Source organism: Rhamphochromis longiceps, linkage group LG12 (assembly GCF_057381845.1).
Source record: "Rhamphochromis longiceps isolate RC_006_pf linkage group LG12, R_longiceps_female_GT1.1, whole genome shotgun sequence".
Lineage (NCBI taxonomy): Eukaryota > Metazoa > Chordata > Actinopteri > Cichliformes > Cichlidae > Rhamphochromis > Rhamphochromis longiceps.
Genome location: NC_140568.1, coordinates 42,135,998 through 42,155,317, shown reverse-complemented (window position 1 = coordinate 42,155,317; position 19,320 = coordinate 42,135,998). Strand labels below are relative to the sequence as shown.

The following is a 19,320-nucleotide window of genomic DNA, read 5'->3' as shown; positions in this document are numbered from 1 at the left end:
AAGCAGGGGGCATCTGGATTTGAACCAGAGACTTTTTGATCTGCAGTCAAATGCTCTACCCCTGAGCTACACCCCCGCTCTAATCTACCAAGCGAGTACATCCATTCACTGTAAGGCACTAGTTTGGCATCATGACCGCTAAGGTCGTGTCCTGTCCTGCCTTTCACCTTATCTACCAATCCCCACACCAATGGGATTTCAGAAACATATTTAAGATACAATTTCTGTCAACATACCCTTTAGTCACACACATCATGAAGAGTCTGCTGTGTGGTTATGGCCAGCGATGATGTCTCTATAGTTATAACCAGAGATTTATAAGACCTCCATTCCAAGCCTGACTTTAATAGGAGGTCAGGTATAATCTCACCAGAGCCCTCATGACATGTCAAAATGATATAGATACTTTTGGTTGTGTTGGAGGTCAGAATTTAACCTGCTATATATATTTATATATTTTTTTAATCTTCTCCTTTGTCACTGCAGACGGGGAGCTGGTTATAAATAGTTGAAGAGTGCAGACAGCAGCAGAATTAAAGCAGCAGAAAAGAAAGCTTGTTCAAAGGCAAAACCGATTCTGATCCCTGTTTTTGGCAGAGGACAAAAGGACTGAGTGGAGATCAGGTTACTGCCATGTGACCCTGAGGAATCTCAATGCTGCACTCCTGCTGATTAAACATTACACTGAAAAACAAGCTGTAGACATACAATAGTTAGTTATTGTACAGAAAAAAGAGGGGGGAAAGCAGCTCCCAGGTAGATCAGCAAGCTGTGGATGAAATAAAAGCAAACTGGGGGAAAAATGAAGCACTAAGTAAATGGTCACTGAAAAAAAAAAGTTTGCCAACTTCCTGTAAGATAGTGACAGGACTTAAGGTAGAGGAGATTATCCCGTTACCTGAAAAAAACAACAACAAAGTAAGTACATATTACTGTATGGAAGACCAAGACTGCCCAAATAAATGAATAAAACTAGAAAATAAAGAAATAAATAATATGAACAAAATCACTGAAGAAAATAAAACTGACCTTAATCACTCATTCAAGTGACTTCTTCAGTCTGTTGGATCGAAGAAGTCACCCACCGAAAATGAAACGTCCAGATGAAGAGAAACAACTTTCTGGGATTTTCTTCCCTGGATTATTAAGCATGCATCAAGACATTTTAAATCTTTTTTTTTTCAATTATTATTTTTTTTTTTTATCTAAAAATTTCTTTCTCTGTTTTTTTTTTAAATTTATTATTTTGGCTTGTTTTGTCCTCCATACCACCAGGGTCAAGGTAAACAGGATTTGTTGTTTGAAATTATGTTAAATTTAAATGTTTAAATTTTAAATTAGAGGAAAAACTAAAAAAAGACAATAAAAGGTTCACATGAGATAATATTTAAATAATTAAAGGAGATTGTTAGTAGTAATAATATGTTCCTGACTAATAAAGTCAGTAAAAAAAGTTAATTAGCAAGTCAATAGTTGATCAGTTTTCCCAAAATATTCAGTTTCTATGTAAAATGGATAGTGTTAAAGGGAGTCTCTTAAACTTCTGCCAGGATTTCAGCAAAATCGTAAATATATAAAAGCCCCATGGAACCTCAAAAATTGAATAATGGATTTTGAGGTTTTGAAAACAAGATGAGAAATACCTCAGTGTCTGTGGTCTCCTCCCTTGTTAACATCAGTTGAATTATTCTTTTCTGATTAAGGACACGTTTTTATGTTGCTGTTAACAATATGTGTTTACAAGTCTCAGAAAATCATGTCCATAAGGTAAAAATACAGTTGCTTAACTTTAATTATCAGTTATTTTTATTAAAGCATGAAATTGAAAGCAATATTTACTAATTTGTAAAACATTATTTGGATGGTTCTTGGAAAGTTGTAAATACTGTGTAATGTTTTAAACAGTGTCCATTATAAAGTTGTTAGTGACATAGGTGGTGTGATGTGGTGGTGGCCAAATCACAAGACTGTGAACCTGGACACAAAGTTGTGACCAAAACTACTCGGTCAGGTTTGGGTTAATTTATGACAAAGTAGGAGAGACACTGGTCTCAGTATTGTGGTCACACATACTGAGCAACACTAAAGGAAACCTTCTGCTTGAATGTGAGACACCAGAGGCTTTGACTAAATGTCAGTAACTGACACCCTGGAATTATGCTCAGTAATAAAACCTTTATTATTAAAGTCTTATAACCCATCATTTACGGGTGGAGCTGTGCTAAGGTACCTGTACACCCTAGACAGGAGACAAGTTGGTAGTTCACTTCACGAATAAATACCACACAAAACCAATATATAATTATAATTGAGTTTTTTATTTTTTATTTTAATTACACAAATTAATGACACTTACATGAATTGCTCAATTAGTAATGATTTGCAAACACTTGCTCGGATCCTGGGAGGCCTGGGAGCTTGAGGATCCTGCGCAGTATCTTAGCTGTTCCTAGGACTGCGCTCTTTTGGACAGAGATCTTAGATGTTGTTCCCGGGATCTGCTGGAACCACTTGCCTAGCTTGGGAGTTACCGCACCTAGTGCTCCGATTACCACGTGGACCACCGTTATCTTCACCTCACATCTTCTCGAGCTCTTCTCTGAGCCCTTGGTACTTCTTCAGCTTCTCGTGTTCCTTCTTCCTGATGTTTCTGTCATTTGGTATCGCTACATCTATCACTATGGCTGTCTTCCTCTTTGTCTAACACCACTATGTCCGGTTGGTTAGCCATCAACAGTTTGTCCGTCGGTCAAACTGTCCCACGGGATCTTAGCTCGGTCATTCTCCAAAACCCTTTCGGGCGTCTCCCATTTTGACCTTGGGATTTTCAGGCCACACTCAGCACAGATGTTCCTGTACACTATGCCGGCCACTTGGTTATGGCGTTCCATGTATGCGCTCCCTGCTAGTATCTTGCACCCTGCTGTAATGTGCTGGATTGTCTCAGGGGCATCTTGCCTGATGTGGTAGACCCCAGCCTCCATGGATTTTTGTGCTCAGAGCTTGTTCCTGTGCTACCATGATTAGTGCCTCTGTGCTGTCTTTCAGTCCAGCTTTGTCCAGCCACTGGTTGGATTTCTCGATATCAACCACTCCTTCTATCTGCCACTGGTACATACCGTGCACAGGCCTGTTCTTTAATGATGGTTCCTCTCCTTGGTTCTCTTCTGTCTCAGGTTTCTGCTGCCTGAGGTGGTCCTAAGCACACTATCAGGCGTGGCCATCTTCATGATGTATTCATGGATCTTTATTGTTTCATCCTGGATACTGGTTATAACACTCACTAGTCCACAGCCTTCTCCCTTCCACTTAGTGTACAGTCTCAGGGTGCTGGATTTCAAGCTGACAGTGTCTCTCAGCTCTCATATTATTTTTACAATTAAATCATTTAATGATATCTGAAGTCAAGCTGTTTAGAATTACAGCACATACTCAGACACATCAGACCCTAATCTGGGCCTCGTTTGGGCTACTTATGGCACTTTTGGCGTTGCCAGATGTGGACCACATCGGTTATAGGAAGGTTTTTTCATGTGGACCAAATGCTATAACACACCTGACATTTGGGCAATGTAACGCGGACCTAACAATGACAAACGTGGACTACAAATATTGCTGTCAGGAATTAGATTAAAGGAATAACGCTGAGAATTCAATATTTCCTTACTGGTAATTATCTTGAGAGTCCAAGAAATTCCCTCGGAGGATCCTGACCCCTGGTTTGAAAATCACTGCCTTTTAATTTCAATAATCTCAAGTCATTTAAAGGTAACACAGAGTTCAGCATCTATAAACCCGCAAGTTTTTTAGATTGAACGCACATAATAGGATAAGAGCATAATGAGGTTATTCATGGAAGATTATTCGAGACTGAGAAAACTTAGGGCATCAAAACAGAAACTATTTTAAGATCACTCCAAACACGAGTTCCCGTAAAAGAGTATTGGCGCCGGGGAATTATAATGACCACAGAGGTGTAAAAGTGAGTTCAGACAGCCTACAGCTCCACTTTTCTTTAATGTATTTATTTTTATTCTCTGTAAACGTCAGATTTCCAGCTGAAAATGGGATTAAAAGGATGAATCCCTCAGCTGATCCTAGATCACCAAATTCCCCTCCAGAAAACTAATTCTCTCCCTCATGTTTTAATCCCCAGGGAGCACAGTCCCCATCATGTGAGATTATATCTGCGAGGTGGGTGGTGGAAGCTGGGGTGGAGAGGTGGGACGTCCTCTTTGACAGAGGGGGAGAGGACGAACAAGAAGGAAAAGAAGGAGGAGAGGGAGTGGGGTGGGCTCCGGGAGGACAAGTAGACCGGTCCACCGCAAGAAGTGACTTCAAACACGCGCGAGGCTCGCTGCAGGAGCGCTCAAACTCCGGCCGCCAGTCGTCGTCATGCGCCTCGGCTTTTAAAAGCGTCCCGGCTTCTGCTGCTGCAGCTGAAGAGGGAACAACTTGCTGTCGGTGACTCTTTTTTCTTAACAGAGTTTTGTGTCCAGCCGGTAGAGCTCTGAGCACGCGAACAGGAAGGAGGTGGATAACCCACTTCTCCAGGTTTCGGCATTGCGCCGCATTCCAGTCCGGCGCGCAGCGCTCAGGAGTCGGACCCGGTGCGCTCCGTCTCCCCGCTCCTTCTGAAGACTCCCGGATCTTTTCTGTTTGTGTTCAAAGCACCAATAATGCACAGAGAGACCCGCTTTCATTTAAGATAGATACAGTCGAACACAAACACACACATCCCGTTTTTTTCTTCTGACTGGATTTGGATTAAATCCTCTTTTTTTGTACGATCATGTGTGGATGGTGGATATTTGTTGGCGCTCTGGCTGGGATCCTCACCGTCCCCCGTGGGATTCACGGTTGGTATTTCTAGTCTCTTTTCACCAAGCCACTTGTCCTCCTGTCCTGCTTGTTACGTAGCCAGGTCAGGGGTTATTAGGGACCACCATGCACGCGATCCACCGACTCTAAATCGGATCGGATTTAGTTCAACCTCAGCTACTTTGTCCAGCACCGAGTGAAGAATTGTTCCAGTACGCGCAGAGAAATCTTGTGGAGGTGTGAAAGTTGCGGGCAGAGCGATCGATCACCGTTTCCATTAGGAACACTTTCAGCTTAAAATGAATGCAATTTAGGCTATAATTGCTCAGGACCCACAATCGCAGGTGGAGGACCTTGAGCCAGAGCAGGGTGTTGTTACCCAAGGATAAGAGTTCCCATCCCAACTTCAGGGTTGACAGATTTTCCCAGAAGAGAAAAGTCAGCTGGTGAATTTCAAATGAGCTCTTTCATATGACACAAACACTCGTTTGATAGGATTTCTGAATGAGCACACTCCACCAGGGTTGAGCTGTGCAGTCAATAATGCTCTCCGAGTGGACCTGGAAATGTCTGATTCAGGGAGAGCGGCTCGAATATTCACTAAAACGTGCTCTTTGATTATGTTTCAGTAACTAAAAGCATTTGTTAGGCGAGTTAAAACTGAAAAGACAAAAAGAAAATCTGTTTTAACTGAGCTGCTGGAGTTATTTAACAGAATTTCAGACTTTAATTGTAGAGAAACAAATACTCTTAACTGAAACACAGACATAGAGTAACCTCATATAACCTTAACAGTAATTAAAAAAAATTTGTCTTTAACCCAAACTTCAAAGTCAATTTGAGAAAGTGAAACTCAAAGAAAGGACCAGACTTAAATACACTCTTAAACTCCCGATTTTAGGCGGGCATAGTTAAGCAAAACAATCTTCTGTTTGGATAATAGTTCTGCAGGTACCCAGAGTCACATTCAACAGACTGCAAATGAATCTGAATTAAAAAGCAACACATGAACTTGTTGTAGTTTTTCATATTCATATCTAAACACCTTTTCTTTTTAAATCCAGTCTTTCTCAAGGCCTCTGTGTTGTATAAATATTCATAACTCTGCATCAGATCTAAAATAGCTGCCCATGCACGGCTACGATATTCCCATTAGAGGAGTTATAATGCACAGGACTGTCAAGAGCAGAATCTAAAGCAGGTCTGTGCAAGTGCTGCTGCTTAACTGACCCATTCATAGTTTCTCTGTACTCCTCCTGTCAGACCGAGGCATGGTTAATGTTGTAGCCTGATATCTGCCAGGTGAAAACCTCCTCTGCCTGCATGTAACAGCAGCAGCAGCAGCACCATATGCCTACCAAAGTCATTAGCATCCTCTCTTATTCTTGGCATGCGTTCATTCTGCTTGGCAGGACTTGCTTCAGTCAGATTCAAACTTTTATGAAGCAAGGTACCCCTTCGCTTCTTTCTGCGCTTAAAAGAGAGCATGCTGGCATCGGCGAGCAGAGCAAAACGGTTATAAATGTTCAAATGTGATCAACAGTGAGTGCTGCAGGATGGACTGAATGCCGAGCTGAGAACGGCGTTTTCTGGACAAATGTTTGGAGTCATGATGAGATTAGTGCTTTTCAATTAAGATTCCTTTGTAGAGCTTTGAGTGTGGCTCTGAGCATCTGCAGAATTATTATCTGTTACCGAATCAGATTAGAGTCGCACTCATCCAGGCAGTTATTGTTGAATATGCAAGCATTCCAGCTCAGGGTCTATGTAAATTAAACACTTTGAAGTTTGACTGCACTTTCATCTGATAAAACATTGATTTGGTTGTTTGCAGGCTTAAGTTTGGGTTAATCATAGGAGTTAAATGATTAGAACAACAGTACAAATGATTATATTTCAACACAAAGCATTTCTGGGTTATTGTAGCGAAAAGATGCACTGATCATTTCATTTTGTGGCACATTTCTTTCAGAGGTGATGATGAACTGTGTCAACATGTGATATCAAAGGAAAATATGAAGCTGTGGTAAAACGTGTGCAAATCTAGTCCTTGTTTTTTGTTAGTAATCTTATTTTCAGCCTGTACTGTCAAAGTCTACACGTATTTAGGCCGTGATTGTCCTGAGCTGATCAGACATTTAAGGCTTCACTGCCAGCAAACACCGTTTAATACCTTAAGATCCTGTTCACAAAGAATCATCTTGTGAAAATGGACAATGAAATCTAAATTTGAACAACATTTCCTATTTCAGATTTCCATAATCCTCCATTATCTTCCACCGAACAAAGTTCTTTCCTCCCTCAAATTTGAGGGAGGGATGAAAGTCCAAACAAGGATACAGGCATTGTTGCTGTTTCAAGTGGTTTTAGAACCCGATGATGATGAAGACAATACACGTTTGGGGTTTTTTTGGTCTCAGCAGACACATTTGTGCTTAATCCAGACTTCCTGTTGCTCTCACACCTCGGTTATGACACTGGCAAGTATCTTGTGTGGGTCAGATGTGGGCCAAGTTTAGGAGCTGCCCTCGTTTCATTACCTGATATGTGGCCTATAAAAGCTGAACCTGACTCTGAGGTGCAGCAGTGAGACTAACCAGATGTTATTTATTGCTAGGAGGTTAATGTTTTAAAAAGTTTTGCTTAAATTCCTGAAATAAGGTCTGTGATTAACACAGATTATAGACAGATTTTTTACCATCATTTAGCCGTCATGCGGCATCTTTTCTTGGCATTACTGAGTTCAAAAAGGCTAATAAAGGTTGCACTTATTTATGAGACTATCATGCTGAAATGTGCAAGTATCATAAATCAATACTTTCCTTTCTAGATGGCTTTCCCTCATCCTCCATCACTACAGTGATTGGAGTCATTTTTTGTCCAGGATGTATCCTTTAACTTGCACTTTCAACAATCCATCTACAGAAATGAGAAACATCCTGTGTCAGAGAGAAGCTGAAATGCTGCTTCGTGGATATGTTATTTCTAGGATGGACTTTTGTAGTTCTTTATTAACAGCTCAGTGAAAAAAGCCTTCAGCTGATCAAAAATGCTGCAGTAAGAGTTCAGAGACCATATATGAAGATCATATTTCTCTCATATTAGCTTCTATTTATTGGCTCCCTATTAAACCCAGAATTAACAGAAGGTGTTACAGTGTTTTGTTTTATGCACCTCAGTCGTGAGGGAGACACCACTGCTGTGCTGTGGCAGTAGAATGGGAGGCAGAGCCTTCAGCTGTCAGGCTCCGATTTCATGGAGCTCCCAGTTTGGATTCGGCAGACAGACACCGTCTCTACTTTTAAGATTCAATTTCAAGCTTTCGTTTCAGATAAAAACGACGATGTGACATTGAACCACCCCTTAGTTATGCTGCTGTAGGCTCAGACTGTTGGGGTACTTCCCATGATGCACTGAGCACTTCTCTCTGATGCGTTTATATCCAACTGTTGCATGTCACCAACTTTTGCCCGCTCTTTCCCATATTTTCATCTTTTCTGTCTTCCCTTTGCCCTCATCCCTCAATATGTCACGAAAGATGACGTCTCCTTCTTAACTCTCATTCAGCTGGGGAGCGTTTCCTGTTAAAAGGGAGTTCTTCCTTACCGCCATTGCCAAATATCCTCATAGAAGATAAGCTGATCCAGGGGTGGGTAATTAATTTTCCCAAGGGGCCACATGAGAAAGTTTAACTGTTGTAGGGGACCAGACCAGTAAGCTCTCTTTATAACTGGTAAGATATGATTTTAAATTATCTAATGGGAATACGAAACAGGTAAAGCACCAACGATTTATCACTACTTAAACAACTTTCACAAAAATAGTTGTGAACAAAATGTGCACATTTTGACAAAATTTCAAAGACTTTTAACTTTATACAAAGTGCTGCTTGTAGTTTGATTGCACCTGCAGTTTTTCAGCTCGTCTTTTACGTCTCTGACCCCAGTGAGAGAAATCTAGTCTGTTTTAGGCTTGAATGTGCATTAAAGTCGGTTCAACATTTGAGCTGATAACAGACAGCTGATCGTCACTGAGAGAGGATCTCTCTCTGGATTTGTTAAACTGCATCACTGAGAATGTTTGTTCACATATAAAGGGAGATCCTTGTCTCCTTGTCTGTGGAATGTTTTCCTCTTTGAAAGAGGAAGAAAAAATCCAGTGGTGATGCTGACTTGAAGCGCTCTGTCAGTGGCGAATTAAGCTGTCTGTGATGGTTCAGTCTTAGCACTGACTCACACTACACCTGATGTATAACACAATGCAAAAAAACTCATTTCAGTTCAGATTTCATTTCACTCACTTTTTCTTTTGCCTTCAAAAGTCAGAAATGTTTTCCCCGCCAGATTTGGACAGCCTTCGTTTGTAACATCTGTCAGTTTGTCCCATTTCAGCCTCTGTTGTAGTTTCATTCATTCATCGCTTTGCTGCCAGCTGCTCCATAATCTCAAACTCTTTCTGTAGTCCAGGAGTAAAGATGAGAAACTGAGGAGAAAAAGTTAAACTCGTCTGCTTTGTTTTCAACTGAATGTCCTTGATCAGTCTTGTTAGGGTTCACCTGGAACGGGGCACATTTTCGACTGCCTCCTTTTTTCTCATTTGGCTTGAACAAGTGCATTAATTAACAGCAGTACACAAAGGACTCTTTGATGAGCTCGCCATCGGAGAACGGCTTTTTTTTGTAATTCTGTGTTTAATCACAAAGCTAGTCTCGACTGCTGTCACTCTGTAAAGAGTTCCTGTTGATTTTGCAGCAAAGGTTCAGATGTCTGTTCCTGCTCAGCAAAAGTCAGTTTCCTTCTTTTTCTCAATTGAAATGTCTTTTTTTAGTATGAGCTGACATCTTTCAAGGCTAGCAAACTCAAAACCCTTATAAACCTTTGTTGCAACACATTTACACTGAAGCTGCCTTCAAAATAAAAGCAAAAAAACCTGTATTGTCATTTCCAGTAAAATCACTAGTTTATCAAATAGAGTTTGTTAGTTGAAATGTGAAAAACAGCAGCTGATGCATGAAGTGTGCTTATTTGTATTTGAATCCTAATTTTCCATCTACCTCACGTGGGCTGGTCAGGTGGGCGTGGCCATATTGTTCCCAATTCTTTCATAGAGGATCTGATCTGTGGAATTTTCCCTCTAAAATATAAAGGGCCATGAGACGCTTGTGTAAATAAAATTCATTAAAAAACAGTCAAAGAGCAAACTTTTGTTCCCATCATAGATGATTTTAACAATAATCTAAAAGGCTGTATGTTTAAAACACAAGTGAGACCAAAAATAAGGATTTCCATGTACTTTGGGAGCAGGGAAAGTTGTGCCAGAAATCCCTGTGTGCACTTGATATGAATACAATCCATCTTTTAAAAAACCTGCAAACTAGATGATATTAAACCCATGCTCAGATAAAATGACACTCTCTCTCAAAGACACCAACATTTAATCTGTTAATTAATGCCTGAGATTCAAAGAGTGTTGATAATTGTTTACAATCTGAACTGTTAGTTGGATTTTTCTTTAGCAGGCAGAACTGAAAAGTAAACCTCTCCACTGTGTCTTCCCCAAACTGATTAAACCACCAGATTATATTTTACACAGCACTCTTTCTCCCATACAGTGTGATAAAGAGACTATAGCATGGTGCAGCAGCATAAACACACTCGCTCTCGGGCATCCTTTATGAGGGCATAACTGTAACTGTATTCTTGTTTTCCCATCTCGACCATTATGGTAAATGTTTACCTCTTGCTGTACTTTCCCCTGAGGCAGCTTAGATTTCCCAGGTCTGGTGTCGTGAGGCTCGGAGCCCCGGCTGGGCCGAGGCGCGTGCTGCCTGTGCATCTATCTGTTTGTGTTTTTGTTAAACATTTAGCTCTCAGACGGAGCAAAGATAATCAGTGGCACCCTGCAGTTTCAGTCTAAAGGTTGCATGTTTCACATTTATTAAAGGAATTTTTTAACGGCAGCTGTTTCCAGCTGAACCGTGAATACAAATGTCGGTAAACGCTTAGTTTAATGAGACAGAAAAAAGCAAAGAAGATGCATTACTGGATTCTGATTGGCTTGCAGCACAATCGAAGTGAGAAAGGTTATAGCTGGTGTAAAGGTACTGCAGATAAAAGCAGTGTGGATGAATAGAGGTTCTTTAGATACTCGGCTGTTTTCACATAATGTCATAGTTCTGGACCCGTGTCCAATCAGTTAATCACTCTCCCCAGTGTAAATACTCCCCTGGTTCCTCTACTCAGGTTCCAGTTTTCAACCTCGCAAGCAATTTCTAGTCTTTCCAGGCTTTTTTAGTCTCAAGGATTGTTTTCTGTCATAGACTGGGCATTTCTCACATTTCTCTCGCTTACTCACAGACCGACCTCGACCAGAAATATTAAACTTACACATACCTGCTGTTTCCACGTGCCAATTTAAAAACATTCGACACATTATTCATCAGTCAGACGATGGCCTTTTCACCCTGATTTTATTAGTGCAAAGATTTTACGGTTTATTTTTTAAGTCTGTCTGTATTCTGGTCTTAGATATGAAGAAGGCCAAAGGCCACTTTTGGTTGCTTTAAGGCAGGGTTGTCAAACATAAGGCCTGGGGCCCAGAAATGCTTTGGCAAAGACTAATCTGGCCCATTCGATAGCTTTGGAATATGTGGACGGGATAGATTTGGGATTTTTAACTATGTTTTAATAAGTTTTACAGCTTTTTCTCCTGATTAAGACTTTTTCTGCTGCCGTTCACAAAAGTAATTAAGTGACAGATAAATAATTAAATGACAGAAAAGTTCCTGTCTTGGGTCCAGATTGAAAAAGACAACAACTATTTCCTCTTTTTTATTTACTACAACATTTCTTCAACATGTAGAAAAACTGAAACTTCTTTTTCTTATATTAAGACATCTCATTAATTTTAAATGTGTAGTTTTACTTCTTTACAGTGACAGAAAGGAGCGTTTCACTAGTCTGGCCCATTCAAGATTAAATTGAGCTGCATGTGGCCCATGAAATAAAAAGAGTTTTACACCCCTGCTTTAGGGAATTATAAAATTTTCCATTTTTGGTGGGAAATTTTAAGCGACTCAGCTGGTCTAATAACATAATAGATGTATAAAATATGAAAATAACAGTCATTATAACAGTCATTTCATTGTTCTGTTCATAATAATCAGTGAAATAGATTTTTTTAAAATCTAGAACGTTAATGCGATGAATAAAAACTCGAGTGTGGTCTCTTCTGATACGGCTGCTTGGCGATCCACACATGAGATTATGTCTTTAAACATGCTGATTAGCCATAAGTATCAAACCACTCACAGGGCAGGTGAATAACATTGATTACCTGATTACAGTGTAAGAGGAACCCAACCTGTCAGCCTCAGCTACCCCCTCTCATTTCTGCAGTGTATCATAGTTATTAGGGGTTCAATAAATCCCAGCTCTGTTTACATATTTCCAAACCTTTTTAGAAGCATAACTACAGCAAAGTGGTGCATTGCTGTGTAACTGTTTGGTCAAAACTGTATGTTAGTCAATTACAAACATGAAACTTTAATATTTATAAGCTTGTTTTTGTATTATTATCCCACTGGGCTTGAGTCTCTGTGTTGCAGACATGTCCTGATCTCTTTCAGAGCTTGTCATCGCACTAAGAACTTTATAAACCTGCATCTTAACAGGGGAACTGATTGATTATCCTTCATACAGCTCGTTTGCTGTTTAACCATCTGCAGGATCCTCTCACAGGTATGATTCAGACTGAACTCTGATACTAATGGTGTGTTTTTTTCTGTATCTCTCCCTCTCTTCCTTCTATGTCACCTCAGGAGCTTGTATCTATGAAGGAGCGCTGCATGCGGTAGGTACACCAACTCCTTTTGTACTCTCCTACCTCTTGCCTAGCACCGCTTTAAATCTCCGTCCCTACTGTTCACAGAATCTGTTGTGTTTATATGGCTTAATGGGTCTTAGCTCGTGCATTATTCACTGGAGACTTGAGCAGGTTGGTGTGACTGACGTTTGAAGCTCTTACCTGTGTGTGTGTATTCGAGGATAGGCGGTAAGAGGTATTATCGGTAGGAGTTGCTGCGCATCCTCTGTTGTTTGAGAAGTAGCTAAGAAGATGTGTCTCATCAATAATGCATAGAAGATCCTGGCTTTGTGTTTGATAATGGCGATGAAAGAGCGCGATGCAGGGTCACTAGCAAAGATGAGCTGCTGTCTCCTGCTGTGCTGCCAATTGAAGGTTAGGCTGTTCTAAAAAAAAGTTTAAAAGAAGTTTATGATGAGCTTTGCTCTTGTGGTTCTGCTGGGTATTGGCTAACATCCAGCGCTTCGCTCTGAGGTGTGCTTCTGCTTTATATTCTTTAAACCCGGCTGCTGGTTACTCATATCTTTGCTTGAGAGTTATTTTAATGTTTAAAGTTGTCGTGTTTGGCTAGAGGCATCGGCAGATGAGGAGTGGTTTTGTTCCTCTGTGCAGGCAGCCGGGGGTTGCCCACAGATGTAATTTATATGATTATAAACTCAGACCAGCCTATTAACTTTTCCCCTTACACCACACGGGTGCACTCTTCTGATTTCAGTCTGTCTGCTTTATTCTGGGACCAGGTATTGATGAGTTCTTCACACTGAGACGCAGTGGGAAAAGTGGGTGATGTTGGGTGATGACTTTTGCAAGAGAGAACCATGGCGGTAAATCTAATAGACTCCAAAGAGCCAATCAACAGCTAAATTCTGAAACATATGGGCCAATCATGTTGCTTTACTAGCAACGAGGTTGTTGTACCTGTGTGGCAACAGAGGTATCTGCTCATTATGATAGTAGAGATGTAAGTAAGTGTATGATGTTTGTTGGATAGCCATAGCCATAATGTGCATTTGTGTAATCCCATGAGCAGAAATGTTGATTGTTTACTTTTTCAGTCCCAGTAAGCACTTGGAATGGAAGCTGTGGCTCTCACCCCGATATGATAGATAGAGATTTAGTCTGGTTAATTCCAGATAACTGCAAACCTTTGTCAAGTTGCTGAGCTGCAGGAGTTGCTTCTGGTTTGGCAAGTTAGTGCTCGAACTGGTGTTGGTTAAGATCAGGGTTCTTGCAGGTTCGTTCTTGGGCTTCCGCACCATATTTCATGTTAAAAAGGATGAGGACAAACATAAAGTGGACATACGTTGCAGTTTTTAAAGCTTATTTCAGTCAGAATCATGAAAAATAAAGTTTCTTTTTTATCTGTATGGCTCTATTCTGGGACCTCCGTGACCTTTCTTGAACGTAAACGCAAAGCCCAGCGAGGGCAGAGCAGCAACAAGATTAGCATTACTGAACAGAGTAAGCATCAATAACAACAAACACTGCAGTGATTAAATCTGATAAAGAATAAATGATGATCTGGGCTGGAGGTGGGTTGCAAAGCAGCTTGCAGATACTCAGCAAGAGGCTTTGGCTATCAGCTAATGTGGACTGGCACTAAAATCAGCACTAACACTGTCCACATTAGCTTTAGGAGTTCCCTTCATGGGGGTTAGACGGTGGAATACATTTGACTGTATCTTCTATGTCATAATATATATGTAGAGATAGTGGGTGGAGTCAAAAGACCATTTTTTGATCTGACTACATTTCGCTAATGCTTTTTCAAATGTTTAATGTCGTTATCTTTCTTTGTTTAATGTCTGTCTTTCAGCTGTCTGTTGAATGCAGCTGCATAAAAAAATTATCATGAAATGTGCACAGTGAAAATACACATATTAAGCCAAAACAGGTGTAACAGGCCAACAAGGGCCAAACCATTAAAACAGGAATCACTCAACAGGCTGGCAAAGGACGGCCAGCACCTGAGGCAGGGGTGGTCATAATGCTTTGCCTCATCAGAATACACTTTTCTTTGAAGATTTTATATATTTAATAAAAACCCTGATTTGTTTTTTTCCTGTGAGTTACACGATTTTAACCTTGGCTGAAAGAGCCGCGAGTCTTTAAAGAAATTTGTCAGCCAGGTTTAAGTGAAGACTTCTGAGGGTCTACATGATGTTTCTAATGCGTTTCCTTCCCGAGGCTTCTTAAAGAAAGAAAAGCTGACCTGTTAAAGTCATTCATTATTAGCACAGCTTGCACTTTGAAACGATTCAGCCTTAACATATCTTTTTCTCCTTTTAGCAGTTGAACCTGAGGAAAAACAAAAGAAAAGAAGGAAATTTGCTGCTGTGCACTTTGTGTCTTGCAGCAAATGGTAAACTCTCTTAAAAAGCCTTAAACAAGGGTCTCAGCAGTAGAGTTGCGGTTCCCAGGTAGACTAATGATGAGCTCCTGCTTCTTTCCTGCTGTGTCATCAGTGTAATTACAGCAAAGCTCAGAGCAGCAAGCTGTAACATACCTGCAATCCTGTAAATGCACACAAACACATCCTGTCCCCTGTGTTACTTTTCCCTCCGCTTTGAAGGAGGGGAATGTTTGCAGCAGGGCCGTAAAGACAGGGATGGCTCAGTTAGTGTTTTAGGAGGGAAAAGGGGGGAGGAGGAGTGAGGGTGGAACAGAGGGGGAAAAAGATGAGGGCAGAGAGACGGGAGGGACGTCCCAGCATGTTCGAACGCAGCTGGGAAATGGCCCTCCTGGAGTTCAAAGTAAGTGGCGGCCCCTCAACACCTGGAGTGGGGGGCCCATAGATACAAATGTGCAAAAGAAACACGCGGATTAAAGTGCAGGTCTCGGTAAAAGCCTGCAGGGCCTTCTGTGTGTTTGGTTCTGTGGTGAAAATAATCACAAGTCCTCGGTGTGCTCTTTCTTCTTTTTCCAGACTTTAATTTCTTTATTTGATTTGGTTTAGCGATCGGCTTGATTTATGCCAATAATAACTCTGTCAGTGCCTGAACAAAGATCATTCTGATCACTCGTCACAACTAAATTTAAAAAGACATAGAGGCGTGATTATAAATATAAATAAATATGAGCTGACAGGCATTTTAAACCACAGACCTATTTCATATCAGGTCAGTGAGCCAGTTTTCCCATATCTTTCTCAGCGACTTCCTGCAGCTATTTTCAGCGCTTTAGCGATTTCATGGTTAAAGTCATACGTTTGACATAAGTTTGACAAACACAGCAGTTTTATTTTTTACAACTTGTGCTCACACGTTTCATTTACCCTCTCTGGCCTGCTCAAATACACAAGGTTTTACTCACGCTGTGTGGTTTGATTGATCAGTCAAACATGAGTTAATGTTTTTCCTACGTACGAGCATTTTTTATACATTTCAGGAAAAGTGTCACAGTTGGCTTCACTGCATGAAAAACTGGATTTCCAGCCACATGAACTGCCATGAACCTCACTGTTTCAGTAAAGAAAAGTGAAGACTTTTATTAGTAGTAGTAAAAATACTGCATTTACTAAGGGCTTTGACATCCAGTATGCATGTGTTCATATTGTTATCATCATATAGTTTAACTGTCATCAGGGACATGAATGATTATCAGGAAACTAAAACGTTTAAAAGGAACGTGTCGGCTCTGAATCAGCGCTTTATTAAAACTCTAAGATTCCAGGAAATGAACTTATCTGATTTCCACAGTCAGAGTCGCAGACATAGATTACAGGACATGGTCTTCCCTTGCTGGAGTCCTCTTAGTGAACCATGATTTCAAGGTCTACAGGTCTACATGTAACTGGGTTTCTAAAAGGATTTTCAGACGTTTGCATCTGCATACCAAAGCGTTTTCACACAAATCTCAGTGATACTTGGATAAATGTCAAGGGACACTCCTCTTAATCTTTGAATTCAGGTGTTTTCAGTCTCATTGCCATATGGTATAAAATGAAGCACCTCGCGGCTAGGTGCTTGACTGAATTTGTGGAAGCATTCACAGAACCACAGCACTAAACTGCAGAGCACCATGTGCCGTAAAAGTTGCCAACTCTCTGCTGACTGAGTGTCTGCAGAGCTTCATGACATGGGTCTCAACGGCTAAGCAGCTCCTGTAGGTGTAATGCATGGGTTCAGATAGCGCGTATAAAAGATGAACTATGCTTTCTAAAAGCAAAGTTCTTTGAAGCTGCATTCTTGCTAATGGCCAGCAGGGGTCGACTTCTCTGATGTTGTGATTTATTCATAAAAGGTTTTCGATTAAATTCATGGTCTCAGTTGCTGGGTCCAAGTATTCATGAATACAGTAGTATACTTTATGTAAGTTAACGTCCCTATTAGAGTAAAAAAGGTAAAGATAAAAGGGCATGGTTTAAAGTGTCCTTTACAAGTTGCTAAGATATGAACGTGCACTGTTTCACATATTCAGAGACCTCACTAACTAACTGGTGCTGTTCCTGTCTTTTATATACAGTTTATGTCTGCATGTTTTTTGATTTAGAAGAGAAGGACATTTGGACACACAGATGGCTGGGGAGATTCGGACAATATGGTCTGTCTATTTTACATCAAAGATGGATTTAAAATTGTCTTTTGACAGCAGCCATCTGGGAAATCAGAACAAGTAACCGTTCAGACAGCCGGCAGCAAACTGTCTGATCTTCCAACAGCCAATGTGTGAAATAACAATTAGTGTTCGGGAGGCATCACTGTGAGCACTGCTGTAGAAATACTTACTGTTTTTCTGACTTGTTCTTCAGTATTAATATTCAATGTTAATAAAGGCCTTACAAGTTCTAATTTTCCCACATGTAAGAGTCGAATTCTCGTGGTAGAAGTTTTCCCGTGATCAAACTTTGCCATTGTTTGGATTTCTTCACTGACTGAATCACAATCAGTGTCTCTGCTGCAGCCCTGGAGGTTGTAGAGCATCCTGAACAGTCTGCAGAAAGACCTTCAGCGGTGCCATCACCCTGAGGAAATCCTGAATATCCCAAACTTGCAGCTCATACCAGCCTGAACGCTTACAGCGTTTTCTCAACATGGCTGCCGGCGGAGAAAGAGCCTCTTTATTTAATTGATTCATTTAAATGTTTTTAAACTGAATACATTTTTGACTGTCACCTCTGTTTCACTCTCTGGCCTTTCTAAATAAAGTGTCTTTATTTTTTATTATTAGTCTTTTGATTTTATTATAAATTATGTATTTTGTTTCTTTTGCTTGTTTTGAGTGCCCAGAAGTCCTAAACCCAACAATGTCTTTACATAACTTACACATTTTTGTTTTTAAGGGAAGGAAAGGCAGCAAGTCCTCATATCTCCAATCTAGAACCAACATTTTTAGATGTTTTTCCCAATATATGACTAGTTATTTTAGTTGCTGAGTATTGTTTACCATTGGTTTAAGTACTAGAACTCAGCAAAACTGAAGCATAAGCTTCTTGAGTGTCTGTACGACACTGTAATAATGTAATAATCCATTACAGTGGTCTAAAGGCACCAGTGCTGTAAAGTTAAGCATTTTAAGTTTGAGGGGATTGAGACACTTTAGAGCCTCTTGTGGCAGTTAGATGAACTGCAGTTTTCTTTTCATGCATGTTCAAATCTGTTAAGATCCACTTTAAAGGAGTAACAGGAAAAAAAACAAACAAAAACAAAACAAAAAAAACCTCAGGCAATGTGACTCCATCTTTTATGTACAGTTTATGGTTAAAATTTAATTTTATCAAACCAGAACAGAAAGGTTTGCAGTATTTATCATCTTACCTCATGTTCTTACTTTTCTGTGGAGTAAAGAAAGCGTAATTTCTCTGAAATATGTAGTGACAGAAAAATAGAAAGCATTTGTTCCTAAACAATCAAATTCTTCTGTCGGCGGGAGTTCAGGTTTCTCAGTCACCCTCAGGCGGTACAGTACAAAGCTGAGGGGATTGTGGGTAACGTGTAGTACATGTGTCCTGACAGATTCATGCTTCGCACTTATTGCAGCGGTGCAGTGTGCCACCGGGCCTGACGTGCCGCTGAAAAAGAGTTTAAAGCCTGCAGTGAAGGACAGCGAGCCTCCACAACATGCAGCACCATGTCCAAATATATCACTTGCCCCTCAAGGCTTGAATTCCTAGCATTGCAAGTCACCTGTCCGCAAGGAATCAAAATATAGGGCACCTCAAGAATAGCGCTACCAGGACAGAGGTCTGAGCTGTATGTTTACAAAGAAGCAGAGCTGGGATTGACCTAACAATGCCTGTTCCTACCTGTCCTGGCTGCACCCCTTCAGCGCTGCATTTTAAAGATGATACATTACAGTAATGTGTCATTTGGAGTGAACTGCTAAATGTGTTTTTAGAAGAATGAAGTTTCTTCCAGTCCTAACTCATTCCATGCATATTTAGACTTTTACTCCAGATTTAATAAGAACTGCTTTGTTATTCCTCTCAGTAGGACTCCAGTAGTTATTTTCCTCAGCTGAGCTTGTGACATGTCCAATTATGCACACGATAATGCACACGCAGAGAGTTCACACCATAGTAAACAATAAAAGGGTAATGAATATTGTTGCTCTGCACTTGGGAAAGCAAATCTTTTGTCTCTTTGAGCTGCTCTGATTTCTCTGCAGCCCCGCAGACGGTTCTTAGAGTCGTCCACG

At 40.5% G+C, this 19,320-nt stretch overlaps 1 protein-coding gene and 1 non-coding gene across 3 annotated transcripts in view; one reads left to right on the top strand and one right to left on the bottom strand.

Annotated features, from left to right (window-relative positions):
* Positions 1–4: 4 nt before the first annotated feature.
* trnac-gca (transfer RNA cysteine (anticodon GCA)) lies at positions 5–76 on the bottom strand. The gene has a single exon. It is a non-coding gene; the product is annotated as a tRNA-Cys (tRNA).
* Positions 77–4,258: 4,182 nt separating this feature from the next.
* fras1 (Fraser extracellular matrix complex subunit 1) overlaps positions 4,259–19,320 on the top strand; it is a 306,843-nt gene continuing 291,781 nt past the window's right edge. For both annotated transcript variants that reach the window (XM_085426433.1, XM_085426432.1), the window contains exons 1-2: positions 4,259–4,859; positions 12,641–12,672. In XM_085426433.1, coding sequence (XP_085282559.1) covers positions 4,793–4,859; positions 12,641–12,672 — 99 coding nt within the window. In that variant the 5' untranslated portion in view covers positions 4,259–4,792. The remainder of the gene's footprint in view (positions 4,860–12,640; positions 12,673–19,320) is intronic.